This window comes from Lycorma delicatula, chromosome 1, assembly GCF_047948215.1.
Source record: "Lycorma delicatula isolate Av1 chromosome 1, ASM4794821v1, whole genome shotgun sequence".
NCBI classification, from domain to species: Eukaryota; Metazoa; Arthropoda; class Insecta; order Hemiptera; family Fulgoridae; genus Lycorma; species Lycorma delicatula.
Window position 1 is genome coordinate 81,498,473 of NC_134455.1, and position 21,842 is coordinate 81,520,314.

The 21,842-nt window shown below is 29.6% G+C and overlaps 1 protein-coding gene across 1 annotated transcript; it reads left to right on the forward strand.

Annotated features, from left to right (window-relative positions):
- Nucleotides 1–3,503: 3,503 nt before the first annotated feature.
- Tap42 (immunoglobulin binding protein Tap42) lies at nt 3,504–14,368 on the forward strand. Its single transcript, XM_075357061.1, has 3 exons — nt 3,504–3,819; nt 7,726–8,465; nt 13,784–14,368. Exons 1-3 carry the CDS (start codon nt 3,691–3,693, stop codon nt 13,983–13,985), a joined length of 1,071 nt encoding a protein of 356 aa, XP_075213176.1. The 5' UTR covers nt 3,504–3,690; the 3' UTR covers nt 13,986–14,368.
- Nucleotides 14,369–21,842: the final 7,474 nt, after the last annotated feature.

Consider the following 21,842-nt stretch of genomic DNA (forward strand, 5'->3'; position numbering starts at 1 on the left):
CGAAAAGTCTTAAAAGTTGATCATTACCGTTTTCTATGCATTTTGTTACTGCATCAAATATACCTTTCTGATCTTCATTTAATTGCGCAAGAATATTTGTCCACCTCAAAATCTTTCAAGTTGTTGTCAATTTCTCTGTAATCTTGCATTGTTTCTTCGGCCTCAATATGGCAACATTGTAAGGACTCATTGATTATTTCCGAGTCTTTTTCGTACTCTTCTATTTTATTTTTAATAATTTCCTCAATATGCTCAAAAGCCTTTTGAATTTCCACGTCTTTCATGGTATGCCGTTGTTTTTGATAAATTATGTTGTAGATTCTAGAATGACTCTGCATGTGTGCTGTATCCATCTTTCAAAGTTTCTGACTTTCTCCAGGGTTTGAATAACAACAATAAACTGTAGTAATAATTTTTAGGTTGAAAATCCACATTATATCTGTAATGATTTACAAGTCATTTGATTTTACCTGACTTTATCGAGCTTAATACCATATATAAGTGAAACCGCAAAGGCTATAGAAAAAACTCCACAATCGTTACAATTATTTTGATTTTGAACTCTTGGGAATTCAGTTTTTAAATCGATGTATGGAAAGAGATGTCGTAAGAAAAATTCCAATTCTTTAGTCAGTTTACCAGCATTTATTGAGTCATAAATATAAAGAAATTTTGTATCGTAGTAGCAACAAATGTAATGTCCAGGTGTGTACAAAACCTGAATATATACAGTATCTTTCGATGCAGGAATAATTTTTGAGGGTCATCTATCCACGTTCCGACTGAAAAGAAAAATTAAACTTTTTTTTCATCAAACACCTAAACAGATTGATATGCATTTCCGTTAGTCCTAGATTACTGAGAATATCATCCACGTCATCATGATGTAATGTAGTAGTAAGGAAATCGTTCTCCATTTCAAAATAGAGTATTATTCACTTAAATTCCTTATCAATATATGAAAAATAAAAGTAACTGGTAAATAAACTTAGAATGCTTCATCAAGATCTCTTGAAACTTGGAGCAAGTATAATTTGACTGCTTCAACTAGAATCAATTTTGAAGATTCTGGAGCAAAATATCAATGCTTCAACGAGAATCTACTGAAAATCCCGGAGCATTGATTGTTATGCTTCAACAAGAATTCGTATATCTAATCGAGAAGTTTTACGACCGCTTTGCGGAATACGTATATGAAATACCTGTGGCGAAAATGTTGCTAATATTGCGAGCTTGAAAAAAAATGAAATTGATTACTGAAATCAAAATATAATTTTCATGAAGATGAAGTAACGCTTTTCTAATTTTGAAAATAGACATAAAAGTATTTTTATTTATTAAAATATTAGAAATATCAAAAACTTTATTGTATTTATTAGGCTATTTAATTGACTAACAAATACCAGAAAAAAGTCAATTCATCTTCAATAAAGTTTTGAGAAAGATTACATTTTTAGTGTTCTCTATTATACTCTAATTGTTAGGCCAAAGTTCAAGGAGAATTTATACAAATGTTTTTATAAGAATACTAAATCAGTTTCAATTGAAAGTATAAAAAAAAATTAATATTCAAATTAATATTTGAACTTCTTATAAGGAGAATAAATCCTTTTCCCTTTCCTTAATTAATGAGCTCTTTGGGTAGTGTTAGCTTAGGATTAGATTTAAGTTAAACTTATGTCCTGCTCTATACTACCTTATGAATCGCTGGGGATACTAAAATTTGTTTCTAATCTTATTAATAATTCATGTGATATTCATTTAGTGACTTTAGAAATTCTGATTTTATAAATAATTTCATTATACACTAACTGAAATTCATTTATCAGTCTTGACTGATAAATAGATTTTCTAAGTTGTGGGAAAATCTCCTGCATCTACAGATTCTTGGCCAATACTCATTTTCATCTGTCTCCTGCTCCGAATCAGAATTATGGTCACTATCAATTTGATAGTATGGATCCTTATCACTATCATAAGAATCAAATTCTGAACCAGGTCCTTCAATACATCACATACCAAATTTTGAAGATCAGTTTAAAAATTCTGAGCACTTGCACAAACTTTATTGGCAACTAGTTTCCTATATGAAGGGCCAGGAATATCAGAATCATTAGACTCCATGTTTTATTTTAAAATATGTTTAAGACATTATTTACACAATTAATATCAATATAAATCCAATAAAAGTCATTGGAAAAAGTTACAAAATAAGTCACTCAAGGAACACAGTACATCTCTGAGATGGAAGTAGAACCATTCAACACAATACATCTCCTAGATGGAACAGAGATAACAAATACACCTGGAAAGGGCAATGATCATCAGAAATACCAACCACTTGCACTGGACAAAGTTTGCCACCTGACTGAAAGGTAGAGGGGAGGGTGGTGCATAATTTTAGAGTGAATGTAAACTGTACAGGTTTTTAATTTCATATCTGTCCCCCAGACGTTTAATGTCTGTTAAGGGTTATTAAATACTCTACGAGTGACTTTTTTTTTTAAATATTGTTTTTTTGATTTCATTTTGGCTACTAAGGATCACACTAAACATAATTTTTTTTCTTCTCTTCCCAGAATTTTTTCATCTTCAGGAGAATTTTTTTCCTCTTCTCTGACCATGTGTGTTTGGTCTTTCTTTCTTCAAACTTTGTACAGTGTACATATGCAGAATTTTTTTGTAAACCACAAGATATATTCTTCACACAAGCATCTGATATTTAAAAAAAAATCAGTAGGCTTGAGAAATTCTACAGGATAGGTTAACCTTTAAAAATTTCTGTTTTAAAATAAAGATTATTTAAACTAAGATAACAATGGTTTATTGAAGCAGAGGGAAGAGAATACTGACAATTTCCTTGGAAATTCAGCCTGTAGTACTTACTAAAATTGGGTTAATTAATAAAATATTACAAATGGAATGTAATATCAAAAGCAAGCACAATTTTTTGTTGCTACATTTGTTATTAAGCTATTATTTACAAAGAAATATAACAGTGTTTGACACGCTTTGTTAAAATATAATAAAAATAACATTTTCCCACAACTTAGAAAATCTATTTATCAGTCAAGACTGATAAATGAATTTCAGTTGGTGTATAATGATGCATTAATTTTTTACTGCTTGTACATTAAGTAATTGTCTGTAATGTTTGACTAATGAATGAACATTCCACTAGCCAACTATTTAAATTTTTTTTTTTGAAAAATAGGTTTGGTTTTGTTACTGATGATACTAAGTTCTATTTTTATTTCTGTGTTGATGATTTAGTATTTAAGACATATTTTTATATTACCGCAGTGATTCTGAACTTGAGAACTAAGAATAACTGAACTTGACCGTTATTTGATACCTCTCCAGTTTTGATATTGGAATTTTTTAGTTAATATGTGTTCTAGGTATTTTACTTTGCTTTCTATTTATCACAGCTGATGTAATGCAGCATTTTACTGCAGTTGATCGCCGATGTCCTATTCATTTTTCGGTACTAGCATTACCCCAATTAATGCGATTAGCTACGATTGATGATGTAGATTTTTTTAGAATGTTGCGTCATTTTAAAGTTAGCGGTGCTTGTGCGTATGTACTTGGTTTTATTTGTGGCACGTAGCCTTAAAAGATTTATATGGCAATGGTTGGTTTCATGCCGCGATTATAACATTTTTTGCAAATTTTTATGTTGAGGTTATGTTAGATATGGCGTCTAATGAAACGAACGAGGATCAACAGAAGCTTTCAGATTTATTTGATGAAGGGTGGTCTTTATTTCAGACATTAAATAATATTGATGAACCAACGAACAGTTTAACTGTACAGGTACTTTTTAATAATAATATTTTATCGTTTCTTGTAGCGTTAATTTATGTTTAAAAACGAATTAAATTTATGCAGAAAAATGGTCACAAATGTTATGCAAGCTGCAGATACTGTTGAAAACCGTGATTTGTACGTTTGTGTTTTGATTTGTAATTCTGATGAAGTGTTGTACGAAATAGAAAGATTATATTGACTGGATAATATTATGTGCTTGATGAATAAACTTTATAAACAATCCTCTTGAGCAACAGGTTTTTAGAATTTGTATTTAAAGGATATTCAGAGAAAACTATTAAATTAAAACATTACAGTTCTGAAGCCAAAAGAAGTCTAATTTAATTTCATTGCCTGACATACCCAAGTTTTTTTATAATGTAATTAAAACTACTGTTCATTAGCGCTTTGTATTAAATGACTTACCTGAATATTACACCTAATTGTTAAATGTAATAAATTTATGATAGGCAACAAAAGATGTAACTTGTATTTTTTCTTTTACTCATTAAAACAGCCTAAGATGGTTGTTTTAATGGCTGTTAAATTTATTTAATCCTTTCCTTAAACATGTTATGTACATCTGGACTGTTGTGAAAAATTATTACGCAGAAACATTTTTGAGTGCTCTTATGTTAGTGTCATGTGTAAACTGAAGCCCCATTTAACATCTCATCTTTAGAACTTGTAACTGTGTAACTTGGTGAGGATGTAATTTTGACAAAGAGTTATAGGCTGTTTGATGTGGTGTGCCAAAAAGGCAAAGTTCTTATCACACTGGACCCTTTTGGTTTGGTTGTAACCTTTGTAGTTTATTTAAATTATTTTGTTATTCAGTCAAAGTTATCGTGTAGTTACGGTTATCTGTTAGACAATCTTTAGTCCTTTCACTGATTCTTTCAAGTTGATTTTATTTGGTTGACTGAGTTTACATTAAAGCATTATAAATTACTGACTAAATATGAATAAAACTTGGTTTAAAAAACATTATATAATGTTTATATGTATATACATATAAGATGATTGGCTTGGTTGATTTGATTATAAATACATTTGTTTTTTTTCCCAATTTTCATTATCAGCATGTTTAAATAATAGGTATAATAAATAAAGAAAGAAAAAATGCAGTACTTAAACCAAGATGGGAGAAAAGTAAGCAGGTGTATCAATCACCATGTATCTTACAGTTAATATCTATTAACTTACAATGAACCTGGCATTTCTCCGATACCACATAAAGTATAGTATAACTTTATGATTAGTATCAGTTAGTGTGTCACTAATAACCAAAGTGTACTAGCTTCCATGAAAAATTATAAATGTTCAGTAATAATTATGTATATAAATGTAATAACACAGACTTTATATATAGAATATTATTTATAGACTTTATATCAGAATATAGCTGCATAAGCCTAATAACTTCCTTTATAAATGCTTTAAATACTTGTTAATAATTGCTTCATAAATAGAAAGCAGACAGAAAACTAAACAAATAATAAAAAGTAGGGCTTTTGTTGTGTAATGTCGATGTTCAAATTAAATAATTGTGTTATCAATCTTTGACTAATCGATATGGTTGGGAAAGACTGAAGGCTGGTGGCCTAGCCAACATGTCTGACACCTAGTCAAATTGTAAATTTGTATCATTTTCTTGTAAAACCATTTTACAAATGTTCTTGATTATTAACTTGGCTGTGTTACAATACATGATACATTAACTATAACTATTTCTCTAGCACCTTCTACCACAATTGTACTCAAAATTAATCCTTCTTATCTTAGTAATGGTAACAATAATTAAAATAATTTTAATAAATTATATTAAAACTACCAGAAGGATATCATCCATCCTCTCTTTCTCATTGTGAAATACTACATTGTTTTGATAGTAATTATAATCACACTATTATTCATAGCACTGCCTACCCAGGCATCTTTGTTTGTTATGTGCTAACCATTTCTACCTGATCCACCACATGGATGTGTCATACATACTGTTATATTGCTAATGCAACCATGCATTGGCTTGTAAAACTTTTTAGTATGTTTTGTCTGTTATATTGCTAATGCAACCATGCATTGGCTTGTAAAACTTTTTAGTATGTTTTGTCTATTTGATAGGTGTGTTATTAAAATATAAAGATATATTTTTCTTGAAAGTCATTAAGTTTTTTCTATTGTATTAAGTAATGTTTAAAAATTTATTAGATAAAGAATGGAATTTTTGTCCATATTTCCACATCAGTAGATTTAAAGTTTTAACATGTTTTATTATCATGATTTAATTTTAAAAGAAAAGAAAAATTCTGTGTTTGTTTTTTTCAAACCTGTATTTAGATGTATTACATCCCAGCTGGGGAATATTTGAATTAGTGTGTTGATGTTTTTATATTAATTGAATAAAGATTGTAATTAAATGTGTGTAAATTAAATTATTTTCATAAATAATGCTCAATGTTGAGTTGATGCCGTCCTAGTGAAAAGTAATGGCATTAGCACTTAAAAGACTTGAGAGATTAGTATATGTGTGTGTACCATTTAAAATTCGCTGATGTTAGAAATGGCATTGCAATTAATTTGGATGCTGTGTACATTTGAGATCAATGATCTTGTTTCAAGATTGAGATTTTATTAGCAAAAAATGATACAAACTTGCAGTAGGCCAAAAATGTGTGTGGTGATTGGACAGTCAATGGTGGGCTATTCATTTTGATGAAGGACATGTAAGCATAAACAATGATTCAAATCTGAAAACTTCAAAAGATTGAGTAACATGCAAGGAAATGCTACAAGCTGCTGGTATTCAGTAAATTTAGTATTCCAAATTCTGTAAAACAATTTGTAGAAAATAAAAATTTTGATCTACAGGATCCCTCAGTGCTTGTCTGCTGAACGAAAGCTGAATTGCTAGGGCACTGGAATATTATTTAAAAACATAGTTGTGTTGTTGAAGGCCATGCATGTTTTGAATTGCTGAAATTAATGAAATGTTTGTTAAATAATTTGAATTTGAGTTGAAATTGTAATCAAACAGTTGAAGTCCAATCAATTTTTCCGTTATCCCAAAAATTCAATGATCATGATCAAAGATTAAGCAAATTATAGTGTTTGATAAAAATTACCTCTTAAGAAACCATCATCAATAGAGTTTAATTTGAAACAAAATGTAGTATTATGTTTCTTAAGCAGAATAAATAGATATCCACCTGATTTGCTCAGACAGAGGGATACTCATTTTGCACTTGGGTTTTTGAGAAAGATTGTGACTGATTTGATGTGTAAGACTAATGGAAAGTTCAGACATGAGTCCACCATAATATTATTTAAAAAAAATCCATATATGGATGACAATTTTCTTCCCTGGAAGTCTTTTTAATACCTTATAGGTTTCTTTATTCTCGCATATTAATTTCTCAGTAAAAATCCAGCTATAACATTTATTGGTATAAATTTCTAGGAACTCGACTGCATTCTTGAAACTTTTATTTCTGTTAAATCAAATGATCATCATTGAATTGTTCTCTTTATAGTAGTAATAAAACTTTTTATAAACTTTTATTGTAATTATTGATTTACATTATTCTGTGGAAAGTATATTACTTTAAATAAAAAATTAATTCTGAAGTTTTAGTTTATATTTTTAAGGTAAATCCGTTAACTGTTGCTTTACTATTAATAAACTTTTCAAAACACATAGTAATCTTTCCAAAAAGCATTTTTTGAAAACTGAATAAGAGGCATGTGCACTTTACCAATCATAATAATTTATTGAATGCTTCTGAAAACCTGAAATCTGGTGGAAATCTGGTGGTGGCAATTCCTGTTATACATTTAATTGCCATATTAGTAAGTAATTAATTTTTAAGTGTAAGTGCACATGTTGCTTAGATCATTTTGTTTATTTTTCAGACAAAAATCAAACAATGTATGCAGATTTTGGAAAATGCTACCCGTTTAACTTCCTTGGTTAATGTTTTTAGTAATAATGAATCTATAGAAGAAGTGGCAACAGCAGATGTTAAATTATTTCTTTTACCTGCCCTTCTTGGAACACTTACATTAAAATTAACTTCTAGAGAAAGATCAGAAGTAGTACAGACTGCTGAAATTTACTTCAGAGATTTTTTACAAAGATGCAAAGATTATAATATCACGGATGTTGAAGTTCCTCCACCTGCACTCAATGAAGAGGATTCAGAACCTACTGGATCAAGGCCTCAGCCTGTGAGGTTCAATTTAGAGGCTGCAGCTAGACGACGTGCTTCAAAAATAAAAGAATATCATGAACAAAAAGCTTTAGAAGCTGATATTGAATCTATGAAGAAATATCTTGACACGACGGACAATGATGAAATGAAAAGAAAGTATTATGTATCTATTATCAAATCTTACGTGTCTAAAGGTCTAGAGGAACTCGATGCCTTAGAAGCAGAAAAAAGAATTCTAAAACATATGGCTCAAGTAAAAAGAGAGGAATCTATGTCAGGCGCAGAGGAAAAGAGAAGGGCAAATATTCCCAAACCAAAGCCATTAGTACCGATCATTATCACTAGAGATGAAGTACAAAAGAAAGTCTTTGGCGCCGGGTACCCAAGTTTACCAACTATGACTGTACAAGAATTTTATGAAAAGAAAATTCGAGATGGCGAGTAAGTAAACATTATTGAATAAGCATGTTTGAGATATTTTTCATTAATTTTAAAATTTTAGTAGAGGATTAGATATTTTAGTTTTGGTAGAAAATACTTTTAGAATTCTTTTTGATAAGAAAAGAGCAAATTTATGTCAAGATTTAAAGAGGCTAGTACTTAATCCATGCTGCACCTTCACTGAGTTTTTGTTTACTGTACTCTATAAATGCTCTTAATATGCAGAAAGCTATCTAAAGGTCAACTGCATCCAAGTATCTATGTATGCACTTGAACCATGTGGATGCTTATTGAACAAATAACTTGTTTAATAAGTTATTCTTACCTCATATGCTTTATTTACGATGTGTTGCTTCTACAGAGAGTGTGGGGTGTTGTGGAAGTATCATTTGTAAGCACTGGATTAGTTGCAGTGTAATACATGTATTTCGCTGTGTGAATGAGATTGTGTGTATTTAAAAATTACAGTACTCTAAGAATTTTTTTTATTTTTACTTAATTTAACATGTCTGACAGATGGATTTTATTTATATCATGGTTTACATATTCTCCATATTCAACATATTTGGTTTGTGGGTCCCTTTATAATTACTGTACTTTTTACTTATTGCATACAATACTTAAACATTTACTTTATCTTTTACAGCTTTTCTGTGACATTTTGTATTTGGTGTATATAGTTAACCCATATGGCGGCATTCCTGTTATCCTTGGTCTTTTAGGTGATAATAACCTATCTGGTTGTTTTAAATTCATTAAAAAAAGTTTTTTTTTTGTGGTTTACATTCTTATGTACAAGGTGAGTTTTACAGTAAACTACGTTTTGACACAAAAAAAAAGTGAAAAATATGAGCAGATTTTATTACTTACTCATAAAAAGTATATTTATTTAATACTTTTCTTTGTAACTGTTTTCAACCCATTTTTCAGAGTGTTTCATTAGCTCTTTAAGAAATTCTGTCGCCAGTAACCTAAATTATGCAGTACTGCCATTTTTCAATTTGTCACAATCATCATCATTAAACCTTTGCAATGCAAGTCACTGTTTAAGGTGAAGAAAAATAAAACAATCACTGATGGTGGCTAAGTCAGGGCTGCAGGGTGGATAATTGAAAATTTTAATTAAAAATTTTCCAATTGCCTCTCTGATTTGCCATGTGTGGCCAGGCATTTTCATGCAAAAACGAATCTCATCATTTTTTTTAATAGTTCTTTTAACATTTTTTAACGTTTTTCAATACATATCATCATTCAGTGTAGTTGTGTAATCACTAAGTTTGACAAGACACACTTTTTGTCCAAATAAAAAAACACTGTAGCCATAAGCTTCTTTTCTGAACATTCTGTTTGAACTTCTTTGGTCTGGATGATGATTGTCACCACTGACTGCTGCTTTTTCTTGACATCTGAATAAGAAATTCAGGTTTCTTCTCCAGAAACAGTGTTATCAAGTAATTCATCATCTCACTGCAAAGATTTATGCACTGCAGTGCATATCTTTATGTGTGTTGGTTGACATCTTCAGTACCCATCTGGCAGATATTTTTTTATAGCCCAATTTTTCAGTCAAAACTTCATAAATCAAAGATTGTGAAACGTCAGACAGTTGTTACATGGTGAAGCATAGATTTTTTTAAAATCTTTTCATCAACTTTTTTAATCAAATATCTGTATCATCAGTGGTTGGTGACCAATGGTCACTGATGGCTATGTTTATCATCTTGAACATTCATTCATTCTGTAAATATCACAAATTAGCCTGTGAATTTCAGCTGCAGAAGTGTTTTTTGCTATCAAAAATCAATTTACTCTTTGTACTTCACACTCGACGGGATCTTGAATTGTATGTAGCTTACTATAAATCCACAATTGAAACATAAATGGTTGAATATAAACAATTTACAACAACATGATTAGATGGTTGTTGCTAACAGCTTAATGTTGATTAAAATAACTGAGCTACACAAATCCAGAAACTACCTTACTTTAAAAACAAGCCTTTTATGTTTTCTATTACAGGACCAAAATGTTTTAATGGATTAATTCAGCTGTGGACAGAACTAAAATTCTTAATTGCCTAAAATAATAGCTACATTAAAATTAATTGTAAGTAATAGGCATCAGAATTCAGAGTAGGTAACTTGAACAAAGCCTGGGGAAGATATTACTTTAAAAACCTAATCACCTTCTCTTCAGCTCAAGGTAAACAGATATCCTTGCTTGCTAACTGTGGATATGGATCATTTGAATTCATCTTTATGCTATAGATTTACTCTTTGGTGATATCCTCCATCAAATTTGCTGTCAGTTCCCAGACTGTAAATCATCATTCTAAAATGTGATTCATTTCTACTTACCGCTTTTGAGTCTGTCTTTTTGAGTTATTGACATTTCTGATATGTTTGTCATGGTTCCGGCACTCAACAGTCCAATAATTGGTCACACACGATTAGTTTTCTGTGAGCTATACTAAATATTAGGTCATCAGATTTTTCACATTTGCCTTAAGACTGATGAAGGGTCCTGGGGTATCATTCTCTCGCTTCCACAATTAAAAATAATAATAATTATAATGTGCATTCTTAATTAGGAAGCATGAAATAAATTAGAATCAATTGAACATGAAGAATGTCTAAAAAAAAGTATAAATTCTTACTGTTGATAAATGTTCATATACCATTAGTAATATAGTATTGCTCAATAGAGAACAACACTATGTTACTAATGGTAATATAGTATTTTTTATTTATTTGTTATTGTGGTGGTGAACCCCAAATATTTAGTCCAGCACCATTTAATGAATTAATTTTTTAAAGTAATATTCACACTTCTGCAATGTATGAATCAGGCTTTTGCTTATTAACTCTTATAGTGCCAATGTCCTGAAAATAGGATGCTAGGAAAAATTATTTTTCAAATATCAAATTCAAATTGTAGTTACACGGTTTATTTTTAGTCATTAGAAATAGTTTTCTCATTGTTTTAATCATGAATATAACATCATCAGACCGTATATGGTTGCAATTGACTGGTTTAGGTTTTATGATATATTTCCCTTTGTATGTTCACATATATTATTTATGTTTGTCAGTTGTATTGAGATTGAGTTATTGTTTATTTGTGTTGTCAGTGTCTTTGGTTATTAGTGCAGTATTTCTTCAATGTGCAGTATGTTTGAATAAAATGAAGCAAGCATGATCACCTATGAGTGATAGTGAGTTACAGAGAGTAACATATAGTAACAGTAACTGTAATCGATATGCATGGTTCCAGCGTTTTATAGACTGCATGAATCATACATCCAAATGTTATTTTATTTGAGACAAGTATGTCTTTATTGATGACAGCATGGTTGGGATTAAAACGCAGTTAATTGCTCCAATACATACTGAAGAAACACTACAGGTTTGGCATAAAACTTGGGATGATATGTAATGCTTTTCACAATGTTGTTTAAATTTTTTTATTTGTAAAGGTGTCAAAGGGTCTGAAAACAAGAAATTCAAGAAAAAGGATTGTCATTTACAGTTGTCAAATTATTGGAATTATCAAGTTATAACTGATACACTGTGTTTGAGTCGAAAAGGTATTCCACCAAATATGAAACGCATATTTCCAGTTGGGACAATAAAAGTGTAAAAGAAAAAATTCCATGTTAATGTTGAAATACAGAGAAAAAACCCCAAAAGAAAAAAGTACTGTTGTTATCGACAAATTCCATTGTAGTATATGAATAAAAAATAAGCAACAGGAAACACTGTATAAATAAACCTAAAATAATAATGATTTTATGGGGAGAGTAGATTTACATAATCAAATGCTTTCTCAATATTTAGATGACCCTAAAACAATCAAGTTTTAGGAAAAAATTGACTTACATATTTGGTCATATGGTGCTGAATTCATATGTTCTATATATGTATAATTCTTAACAACCTCTTTCCAGATTGGACTTCTACTATCTTATTAGTTGTTGAATTGTTCAAAGAGTGGCTCCAATAGAAAAAATACAGACCTAGTGTATCTCATCCTAAGCAACCCATAGACAGCAAGGAAGTGGTGATGTTATGGGTGTAGATAAATACGTTGAAAGAATTCCACAAGGCAAACAAAAGAACTGTTGTATCTGCAGTGCAGCAAGTACCAAAAGTAAGAGGAAAAAGAAAGAAATCTTCTACACTTATATGCAGAATATGCAAAAAAGAGATTCTCACCAAATGCTACCATTTTTGCATTCACGTTAAAAAGAATTTGTGTGTTTTTTTTGTATAAAATAATAATATTAGCGTAGGAATTTCTCAAACAATGAATTTTAGTGATAGATTGCTATTTTACCAATATACTTGTGTTAATATCAACAAGAAATATCAGAACAATTTTTTAAAGTTTGAAATCATTATAATACTACTTGCTTGTAAATAGTATTAAAATTAATAAACTGTGCAGTTCTAGAAAAATCTGTGTAAATTTGTTCTTTAAGTGGAAAAAGGCCCCAAAAATTGGTTGCTCTGTAGAAAATAAAATGTAGTTTAGTATATTGTGAATAAAAAAAATTTAAACTATTTTTTTGAAATGACTTCTATAACAACAAATTGGAAAATTTGAAAAACATTTTTGTTAAGTAAAATCTATTTGAAATTTTTTTTGTAATTGCATAGAAATATATTTTTATTTTTTCATTAACTATATTTTATTATTGATAAGAAAAAATTATGCAATTCAGTCATAGAATAATGAAGTTACAACATTTAAAAAAATAGTCAGCATATTGTTAAAATATGGGTTGGCACTATATAAATAATTGGGCATATTCATTTGGGTGGGTATTTTAAGGTAGTGTATAAGAAAAATATCCTGGCATTGAAAGGGTTAACAAAAACAATTTATTTATATTAAGGAGAACAGAATTGATTTTATTTGTGACAGTTGTTTAATGCAATTCTGAGATTGAATTTTTGGGGTTTTTTGCCAATCTAGTGAGAAATAATTTTATTAGTTTTCTGTATTTTTTTAGCACAGATTATTCACCCAAAGAGTATTTTTTGATTCTGTGGAATGAGGTGCACTAAGAATCTGTTTTGGGGTCTTTATTGTTCATTATAAGTGTAAGTATCAATCTGATTTATATTTCAATTGCTCAAATAACATTTTCTGGAGAAACCATTGAAGTTGTTATTAATAGATGTTCTAATAACTTAAAAGTTAGAAAAGAGATGTCATGTAAGAAGGGATGAATGTTGTGCCTGGTATAGCCTTGTATAACATTAGTCATTAAACATTTTTTTAAATTTTGTTTGTGTAATGTAATGTTTTTCCAGTTTTCCTGATCCTTCAAAAATGATGTCGTTACAAAATATAACAGCAATGGAAAATCCAGACAAACAAAAAGAGAAAGAACAAGCCGAATTAGAAATGAAGATTGAAAGTGATGATCCTGAGTTATTGGAAAGGACAAGAAAGATGGATGAATATAAGGATGAACATAGACGTGGTGAAGGTAATAGGTATAACAGGAGTTAAATAATGATTAAAAAGACTGTTTGCCTCTAATGTATTATTTATTTAATTATCCGCCAAAATAGTGATTGTATGTATTTATGTCCAAGTTGAAGGCCAGATGAACACTTATGTGCTATATTAATATGTATTTGTAAATGTTTATTTTTTGTGTATGTATATTTAATATTGGAGTGGTATAGCAATTTGTATTCAAAAATAATTTGTGTGAAATTGTTTATTAATATAATATTATATTGATTTTTACTTAGAATTTAATATCATTTTGTGCGAATAACATTTGATTTAGTGTTATTTTAATTTATCTGTTCCATTAATATATATAAAACAATTTACATTAGTTCTCTTGTAATTTTCTTAAAATTAAAGCTGTTATTTTTCTGAAATATGATTATTTTTTTACCTTCTCAGTGAACTTAATTGTAATTAGCATACTTTTAAATATAAAAATATATACAAAACTCTTGGTAAAGAAATTGTTTATAATTGTAATAACGGTATTTACATATTAACGCCACCGCAGCTACAGCTTTATTTAAAAACAAAGTAGTCAATCGGATTTTGGTGGAAAATGAACAGTCTCTTTATTAATTTTAATAAATGGTTATTTATATTTATTTATTTTATAAATATAATTTAACCAAACTTAACCTACGCTCGCTTCGCTCGCTAACCTTGACTAATTAACACCGTAATTTTTTGAGTATTTATTTAATAAATTCAGTTATTGCAATTATTTATTATTTAAAAAATCAAAACACCTCCTGTTAATTAGTCAAGGTTAGCGAGCGAAGCGAGTGTAGGTTAAGTTTGGTTAAATTATATTTATAAAATTAATAAATATAAATAACCATTTATTAAAATTAATAAAGAGACTGTTTTGAATCTATGTTAAACTCTATATCGGCCCATTTTCCACCGAAATCCGATTCACTACTTTGTTTTTAAATAAAGCTGTAGCTGCGGTGGTGTTAATACATAAGTACCGTAATAACTTTTAAGTACCATGGAGAGTTACAGTGCAGACTTCAGCAGCCCATTATTTGGACTGCTAATATTTTCTTTCCAAGAAGACCACTACTGAATAATTGTAGTGTTTATTAAATCTCTGTTAACGACATATGTGTCATCGATCGAGGATGTACCTAGAATCTAGGTAAATAAATCCTAGGATTTATACTTAGAATTTTAGAATGTGATAATATTGAGGAAGGAGAGTTACTTTGAAAATTCTAATTAATTTTTAGGAGATTTAATCATTAATTAAAAATAATTTTTAGGAGATTTAATCATTAATTAAATATAAATTAATCATGAAAATAAAAAAAAATTACTGTAATTTAATGATTCAATAAATTGTCTGCTAAATTTTTATAAAGTTGGTGGATCCACTTTAAATAGTTAGAATACAGTTGTATAGATCTAACTTGTTCAGGAATTGGTGCTTTTTTTAAACTATAGCGTAATCATTTGTTTTTTGTCTATATCTTTATATTTTAAATAAATTTAGAATCTTTTGATATGATGTCAAAATATTGGTATCGTTTGTAATATCTTGAGTTAGAATGTAATTGCCACAATTTAGCTTAAACAATATCTGCTTCCTTTTTTAAACATTAATAAATCAAATCATTCTTTCTGTTACTTTATCTTTGATTTATTAAATAAATTGAAAGTCTTTTAACATGAAGTCTCTATCTAACAGCAGTGTTTAGAAAATACCGAGTTAAATAGTTGATGTAGAATATTAAAAGTATTGAAATCTAGTACTTAGTTGACATAAAAAATGGGAAATTCCTTTGCAAGTTAGATCTTGATTACTTATGTTCACTTGGATGAAACTGCTCAGATTAATTTGAGTTATTCTAAGTAGTCTCTTGGTCAAATTAGTCGCCCCTTAATTTTTTACAATTAAAATTTCAAGAAAAAAGATGAGTTTATTAACAGGTAATAAATTAAATATACTTTTATTTGAATTAGATCTCAAGATGTACATTGTAACTTAGAATTATTATAAATGGTATTAATATTTTGTCATGTTTGTAGACTTATATTTAAAAAAAAAAAAATTGCTGTAGTAAAACAAATTACTTAGTTCATTATGGCCAACCGATGCTTATTAGATTTTTGTAACTTTGTTCTTTTCCAATCACTCCTACTTTATATGACGTTAGTGGAACCTTTAATTTATTTAAAAATTGAGTTAAGGAAATCATTGTACATTTTTAGTAAAATTTATGATTTAATGGGTCATAATGATTAATGGCTTCTCTTTATTTATGAATTTTCAGTGGTCCTTCCATTACACAGTTTTTTTTCTAATGCACAGCTTACACATACATAAACATACAACTTAATTTAAAAAAATTATCATTTTATTTAAATACAATATTTTCTGTTTATTTAATTCAATGATTGTAACTAAAGTGCACGCACATACTGTATTTCATTCGCATGGGTCTGGCGGTACTAGTGACCTCTTGAAATAAATTTTTACATTTTAATATTCATTTATTTAATTCTACCACTCACCTGTGAGTTCACAACATAGCTAATGACTACAGCAGTAGTCCGGTCGCTAAGTGGGATGTGTAAGGGATGGGATGGCTAGGTAAAGACTGCACTTTGATGGGGAACAAATTTATGGATCCAACGAGATCCTAATAGAAATAACTGCAATGAAAAAGACTACTATACTGCTTTCTACAATGTTTCAAAATTATTACTATTTTTTGGAGCGGGGTTGCGAAAATCTTTACACAAAAGATGTTTTTTACTTCCTTGTACAAAGTAAAGAAAGTATTGTGATTGTGAAAAATTTTGGTTTTCAGATGTCAACGGAATATCCATTTTCACCATCCCTGAATCCATTTTGACTAGTTTCAGCGTGATGTCTGTACGTATATATGTATCTCGCATAACTCAAAAATGATTAGCCGCAGTATGTTGAAATTTTTAATTTAGGACTGTTGTAACATTTAGTTATGGATCTTCCCATTTGATTGCAATTGATTGAAACAGAAAAGTCCAAAATCCAAACAACTCTTCAGAATTAAAACCATTTTTAGGGTGGGTGTGAAATTTAGTAAAACATTTTTTTTACAAATGTTGTTTACTTTATTAATATTCACAAAATTATAAAAAAACCTTAATTATGCAAAATCTGAAGACGATTTTGTTTTTCTTCTTGTATCCCTCACCCTGTGACCTTTTGAATTGAAAATTTAATAGCATCAATGCCCCTAATATAGAAATATTATAGCCAAGTTTGGTGAAAATCAATTAAGAAGTTCTGGAGATATTAGGCGATTTACATACCAACATATGTAAGCACACTTGTTCCGGAAATTTTAATGCCATTATTTGGTTTTCTGGAGTGCTAATTTTGACCAATCACCATACTTTTCCTTCAATGTAGCTATAGCTGCCATGTAGATGGGAAAGTAAAAGAAACAACAGTAAAACACAGTTTGAATAAGAATAATGATATAAAATAGAGTATTGTAATAATTTTTGAAACTTTATAATTTGACAATTTTATGAAATTGATACATAAGGCATAATGGTTTTTTCTGATCTGCTGTAAAATGACATTGGTGCATGTTTTTATTGACTAAGAACCTAAATGACTTAGAACTTATATGGGTGTGTAATATTAATTTTGGTTGCAAGTAAAGAAAAAGTTGATTTTGTTATGAAATCTATGGTTGGATGTAGATGCTCTGTTTGTATCTCCTTAGTTTATATTTTTTAGTAGATTTAATTTGGCTTGCAAACATGGATTGACTGATTGCAAAAAACACAAGTTGTCATATACAGCACACATTGCAATGGTTCTTAAAAAGCACAATATTTTTTCCAATAATGAAAATTGTATATTTTAGCCAAATGAGCATAGATTTTTTCACATTAAAAAAATTACTAAAACAATTTTTGATCCAGAAAAGAATTTATGAGAAGTCATGATGATGGTCAAGATTTTACTTCTCAAGGTTACGTTAATTTAAACTTTTGTATAGAAACTCATTGAAATCTGTAAACTGTAACTTTGAAATGTGTAATGGCAGTTGTAGGTCGGTTATTACAACTATTAATATGAGCAATGTTAGAATTCTCTTTCATATATTATCATTTCTACCTCAAGAATGGCATTCTTTTATAACAACCTCTCCATAAGCAACCATCTGCATTCATGTAGATCTTTTATTAGTAATGTGCTCTTTTATTGGGACAATAAAGTAATGAATTATAGACAATAGTAGATTAGGATGTTATTTGTATATTTCTAAGAGTACTGTTCATTCATGTTTGTTCATTGATCAGTTGAGTTACTATGGTTGTCTAATTACAATTGACTGATTTCTGCATGTTTTAGTTAGAAAAATACTATTTGATTTTTTCAGTGTAGCGACTCAAGGAAGACTGGTGATGGTGATATGAAGTTGTACGGTAATGTGATTTTGGTGATAAAGTAAGTGGAAATAATTTGTGGTCCTCGATGAAACACATGATTCTTTAAACAGTCTATTATGTCCTTTCAAGATAATGAAATTCATATATTGGTTTCTGTACTGAACTGTTCCTCTGAAACTTTGTTGCCATTGTAGAATAATATGTAGACCTGGTTCCACTGTTATTACCAATTTATGAAAGGCATTTATACGGTCATTGATATGGAATAATTACCTAACTGTTAACCATAAGCTGAACTTTGTTATTCTGGATATTCAGAACAAGGAACACTAAAATGTTCAACAAAGATGAAAAACAAGAAAATGCCTTCATTGGGAAATGTTTGACAGTTATCTATGTATTGTTATAAAGTTAAAAATTGTGGCTAAGATGAGTTCATTAAGCTACTCAGGGACATTAAAATGGTCCAGGCCACCTGAATAAGGTATGGTACTGTATGATAAAACATTTGATTTAAATGTAGGGGTATGATATAACCCAAGCTACAAAAATATATGATATATTCTTTACGTTGTTTTTGTTTTCCCTGAAGACATGGCTCTGAAGCTGAAACATTATTTATTTTTAAAAAATCAATATCTACTCTGCATAACTTGCTTAAATAGTTTCAAAATTATAATTATTATTATAATCACTTTTTTTTTTTAATACTGAGGAAAGTGTTCAAACTTTAGCAAATTTGAACAAACACAATACATTGTATTAATAATCAAATCCAGGGTCTCACTTAAACCTGAAAAAGATTTATTTAGCTGTTTCTATGTGATCAGATTATATTTTCTTATTGGTTTTTAAATTCTGCGCTATACTTACCTTTGACAAATTTTTTAAATATTATTTGCTACCATATAACCCGAAATGTTCTTTATATATTTATTGAAATATTTGTAATTCTGTTATTATTTTCCTGTTTTCTCTTCTGGTTTACCTGAAAACTCCAACATTTTAAAAGGATATTTTTACAATATATAAATATTTTATTTAATTCTTAATAATTTTTGGAGTTACCTAAAAGTTATTTGATGATGTGTACTCTAATTTTTTAGAAAGAAAATATTAGATTATAATAATAAAAATATTTCTTAAAGAAAATAAGGTGGATATCAAAATCTGATGATTAATAAACTGAACCTGTAGCTCAGAAAATAGCTTGTTAGAATAAACTAAAACCTCTCATGTGTATAAAAAACATTTCCATGTATAAAAAATGTAACAACTTTTTTTTTTGTTTATTTACAGTATTTTTAGAGATACCATATTTATATTCCTAAGGGATCTGAAATCTTAACAACCTATATAACAAATACAATATTATGACCCTGTAATGTAATAATTAATTTGTATTGATTGTAAGGTATGACTAGTAGCATCTTTTGTAACAAAAACAAGTTTGAAGGCAGAAAATTCATATTTTTATTACTATTTGCTGAAACCTTCAATTGTATCAGTATTAAAATCTTTGAAAATTATGACTTTATCATTTTGAATAAAATCAATTAAAACTGCTGAATTTCCTAAGAAAATTTTGAGATCTCTATTTGGTGACTTATAATAATAAATAACACTTCAAAGACACTAATTTTGTCAGCTGAGATTTCCAAAATACTTAAGATTTACATTAAATGTAGCCTGGGCTTTCACAATTATATCTATATAAATGTTAGTGTCTTCCTCTGCAATCCTTTTTCGACATTTCTCTGAAATAAGTTGTTAAGTTTTGTAAACGATTTGTTCCAGTCTTTAATTTTATAAGTTAGTGCAGTGAAGCAGTTGGCATGCACTGCAGTTAACAAATTAAGCTGTAAGAAAATGTGTATTTTGATTGGGAATATTTAATTTAAAAGCATTATTTAATCTATTTCATCTTTCTCAACATGACAGTTGTTATCTTTATTATCACCACCAAATCCAATAATATTTTTGTTAGTAACTAGGTATTTTTTTTTTACTAGTCACTAAGCTCTCCCTTGATGGAGAGTGAACAATCACTTTCTTTTAACAACTGTCCATTTTATATAACTAGTACTGTTATTAATATCAGGGCGATTTTAGTAATTGCATTTTAATTTTGGTTGATCTGCTGCTATCTTATTGTGTGGAATGCACTTATTTTAATATTATTTTCATTTAACATTAAATAAGAACTGAGAGGAGGTAGGAAAATTAGTGTCAGCTAAATACAAATCATTACAGAATTTTTTCCTTGATGGGGATTCTTCCTCTTCAAGACTTTGAGGGTTTGTGTCCCTGCAGCCCTAGCCTCTGCTGCTTTTCTTCCCACTATACACAGAGCTGCAGAACACTTTATACAATACACGTGCACTACACCAAGAACACTACACAAATTACAATATATACCTTCACACAGCAACATCCTACACTGTTTCTTCTTACATTCACATTGGTGGTGGTGTGACATCTTACGAATGCAACCGTAACCCAGTGAAAACTGTCGTGCTGATGGGTAAATGACTTATCATAGTGAATCTCGAACGATGCCCTCTGGGCACCTGGGTGAAACCAGTTGTATTTAGCTCTAGCTCTGCGGGAGTGGTCTGTTTTTATCGCCAGTACTCATGGGACCAAAATTTTAAGTCCACAGATAAATTCTATGATTGTTGGTGGTCCATCTGATAAAACCACCAAACAAAGTCTAGTGAAAAGGCCTTGGTCAGCTTTGTCTGTTGAGGAGAAGAATACTATAGAAGATGATACTGTGACTTGTGACACATTTTGTCAACAACACAAAAATATAAAATTTATATTTCTGATAAATAATCAGAAAGGTGATTCCCTTCATAAGGTCTTGCCTTTCCTCATTAACAAAGTTGTAAAAGTTGCATATGATTCCCTGAAGAACATCAGAAAGTTATGAGACAGATTGTTGTGATTGAAACATTTAACGATGAACAGAGTCAATCTCTCTTGTGTCTCACTAATATGGTCAGTATACAGATAAGTGCGTTATGCCACAAAACTCTTAAATAGCAGCTAGGGAGTAATTTTTTCCCCGAAATCTTTTTAATATTGGATGTCATTGAAATAGCTAATGAGCTTCATACCCAAGATGTTGTAGAAGTAAAACAAATAATGAAATGGGGCAGAACAGATTGGAAGAACTTTCACCCTCCCTTATACAGGATGATTCAAAGAAATGGGAAATTTTGAAAGTTGTGTTGGTAGCCGTGGGCGATTGGTACCACTTGATAAGTGGCGCCAGCCTCTCTAACCTAACCTGCCATTTAGTTAACATGGATCCTTGAAGTGGTGCGCAATGTGCATTTGCTATCAAAGCGTTTTACAAACACAATGACTGTGTGGAAGGAGCGCGTAGAGAATTTCGCCGTCATTTTAATCTGGGACGGCACGACCGTGTTCCATCAGGAC

Bases quoted from the DNA above. Each gene is read 5' to 3' on its own strand.
- Tap42 (XM_075357061.1), top strand. From the start codon at position 3,691: ATGTTAGATATGGCGTCTAATGAAACGAACGAGGATCAACAGAAGCTT. The intron at 3,820-7,725 runs GTACTTTTTAAT...TTTATTTTTCAG, and splicing joins CGAACAGTTTAACTGTACAG to ACAAAAATCAAACAATGTAT. The intron at 8,466-13,783 runs GTAAGTAAACAT...ATGTTTTTCCAG, and splicing joins AAGAAAATTCGAGATGGCGA to TTTTCCTGATCCTTCAAAAA.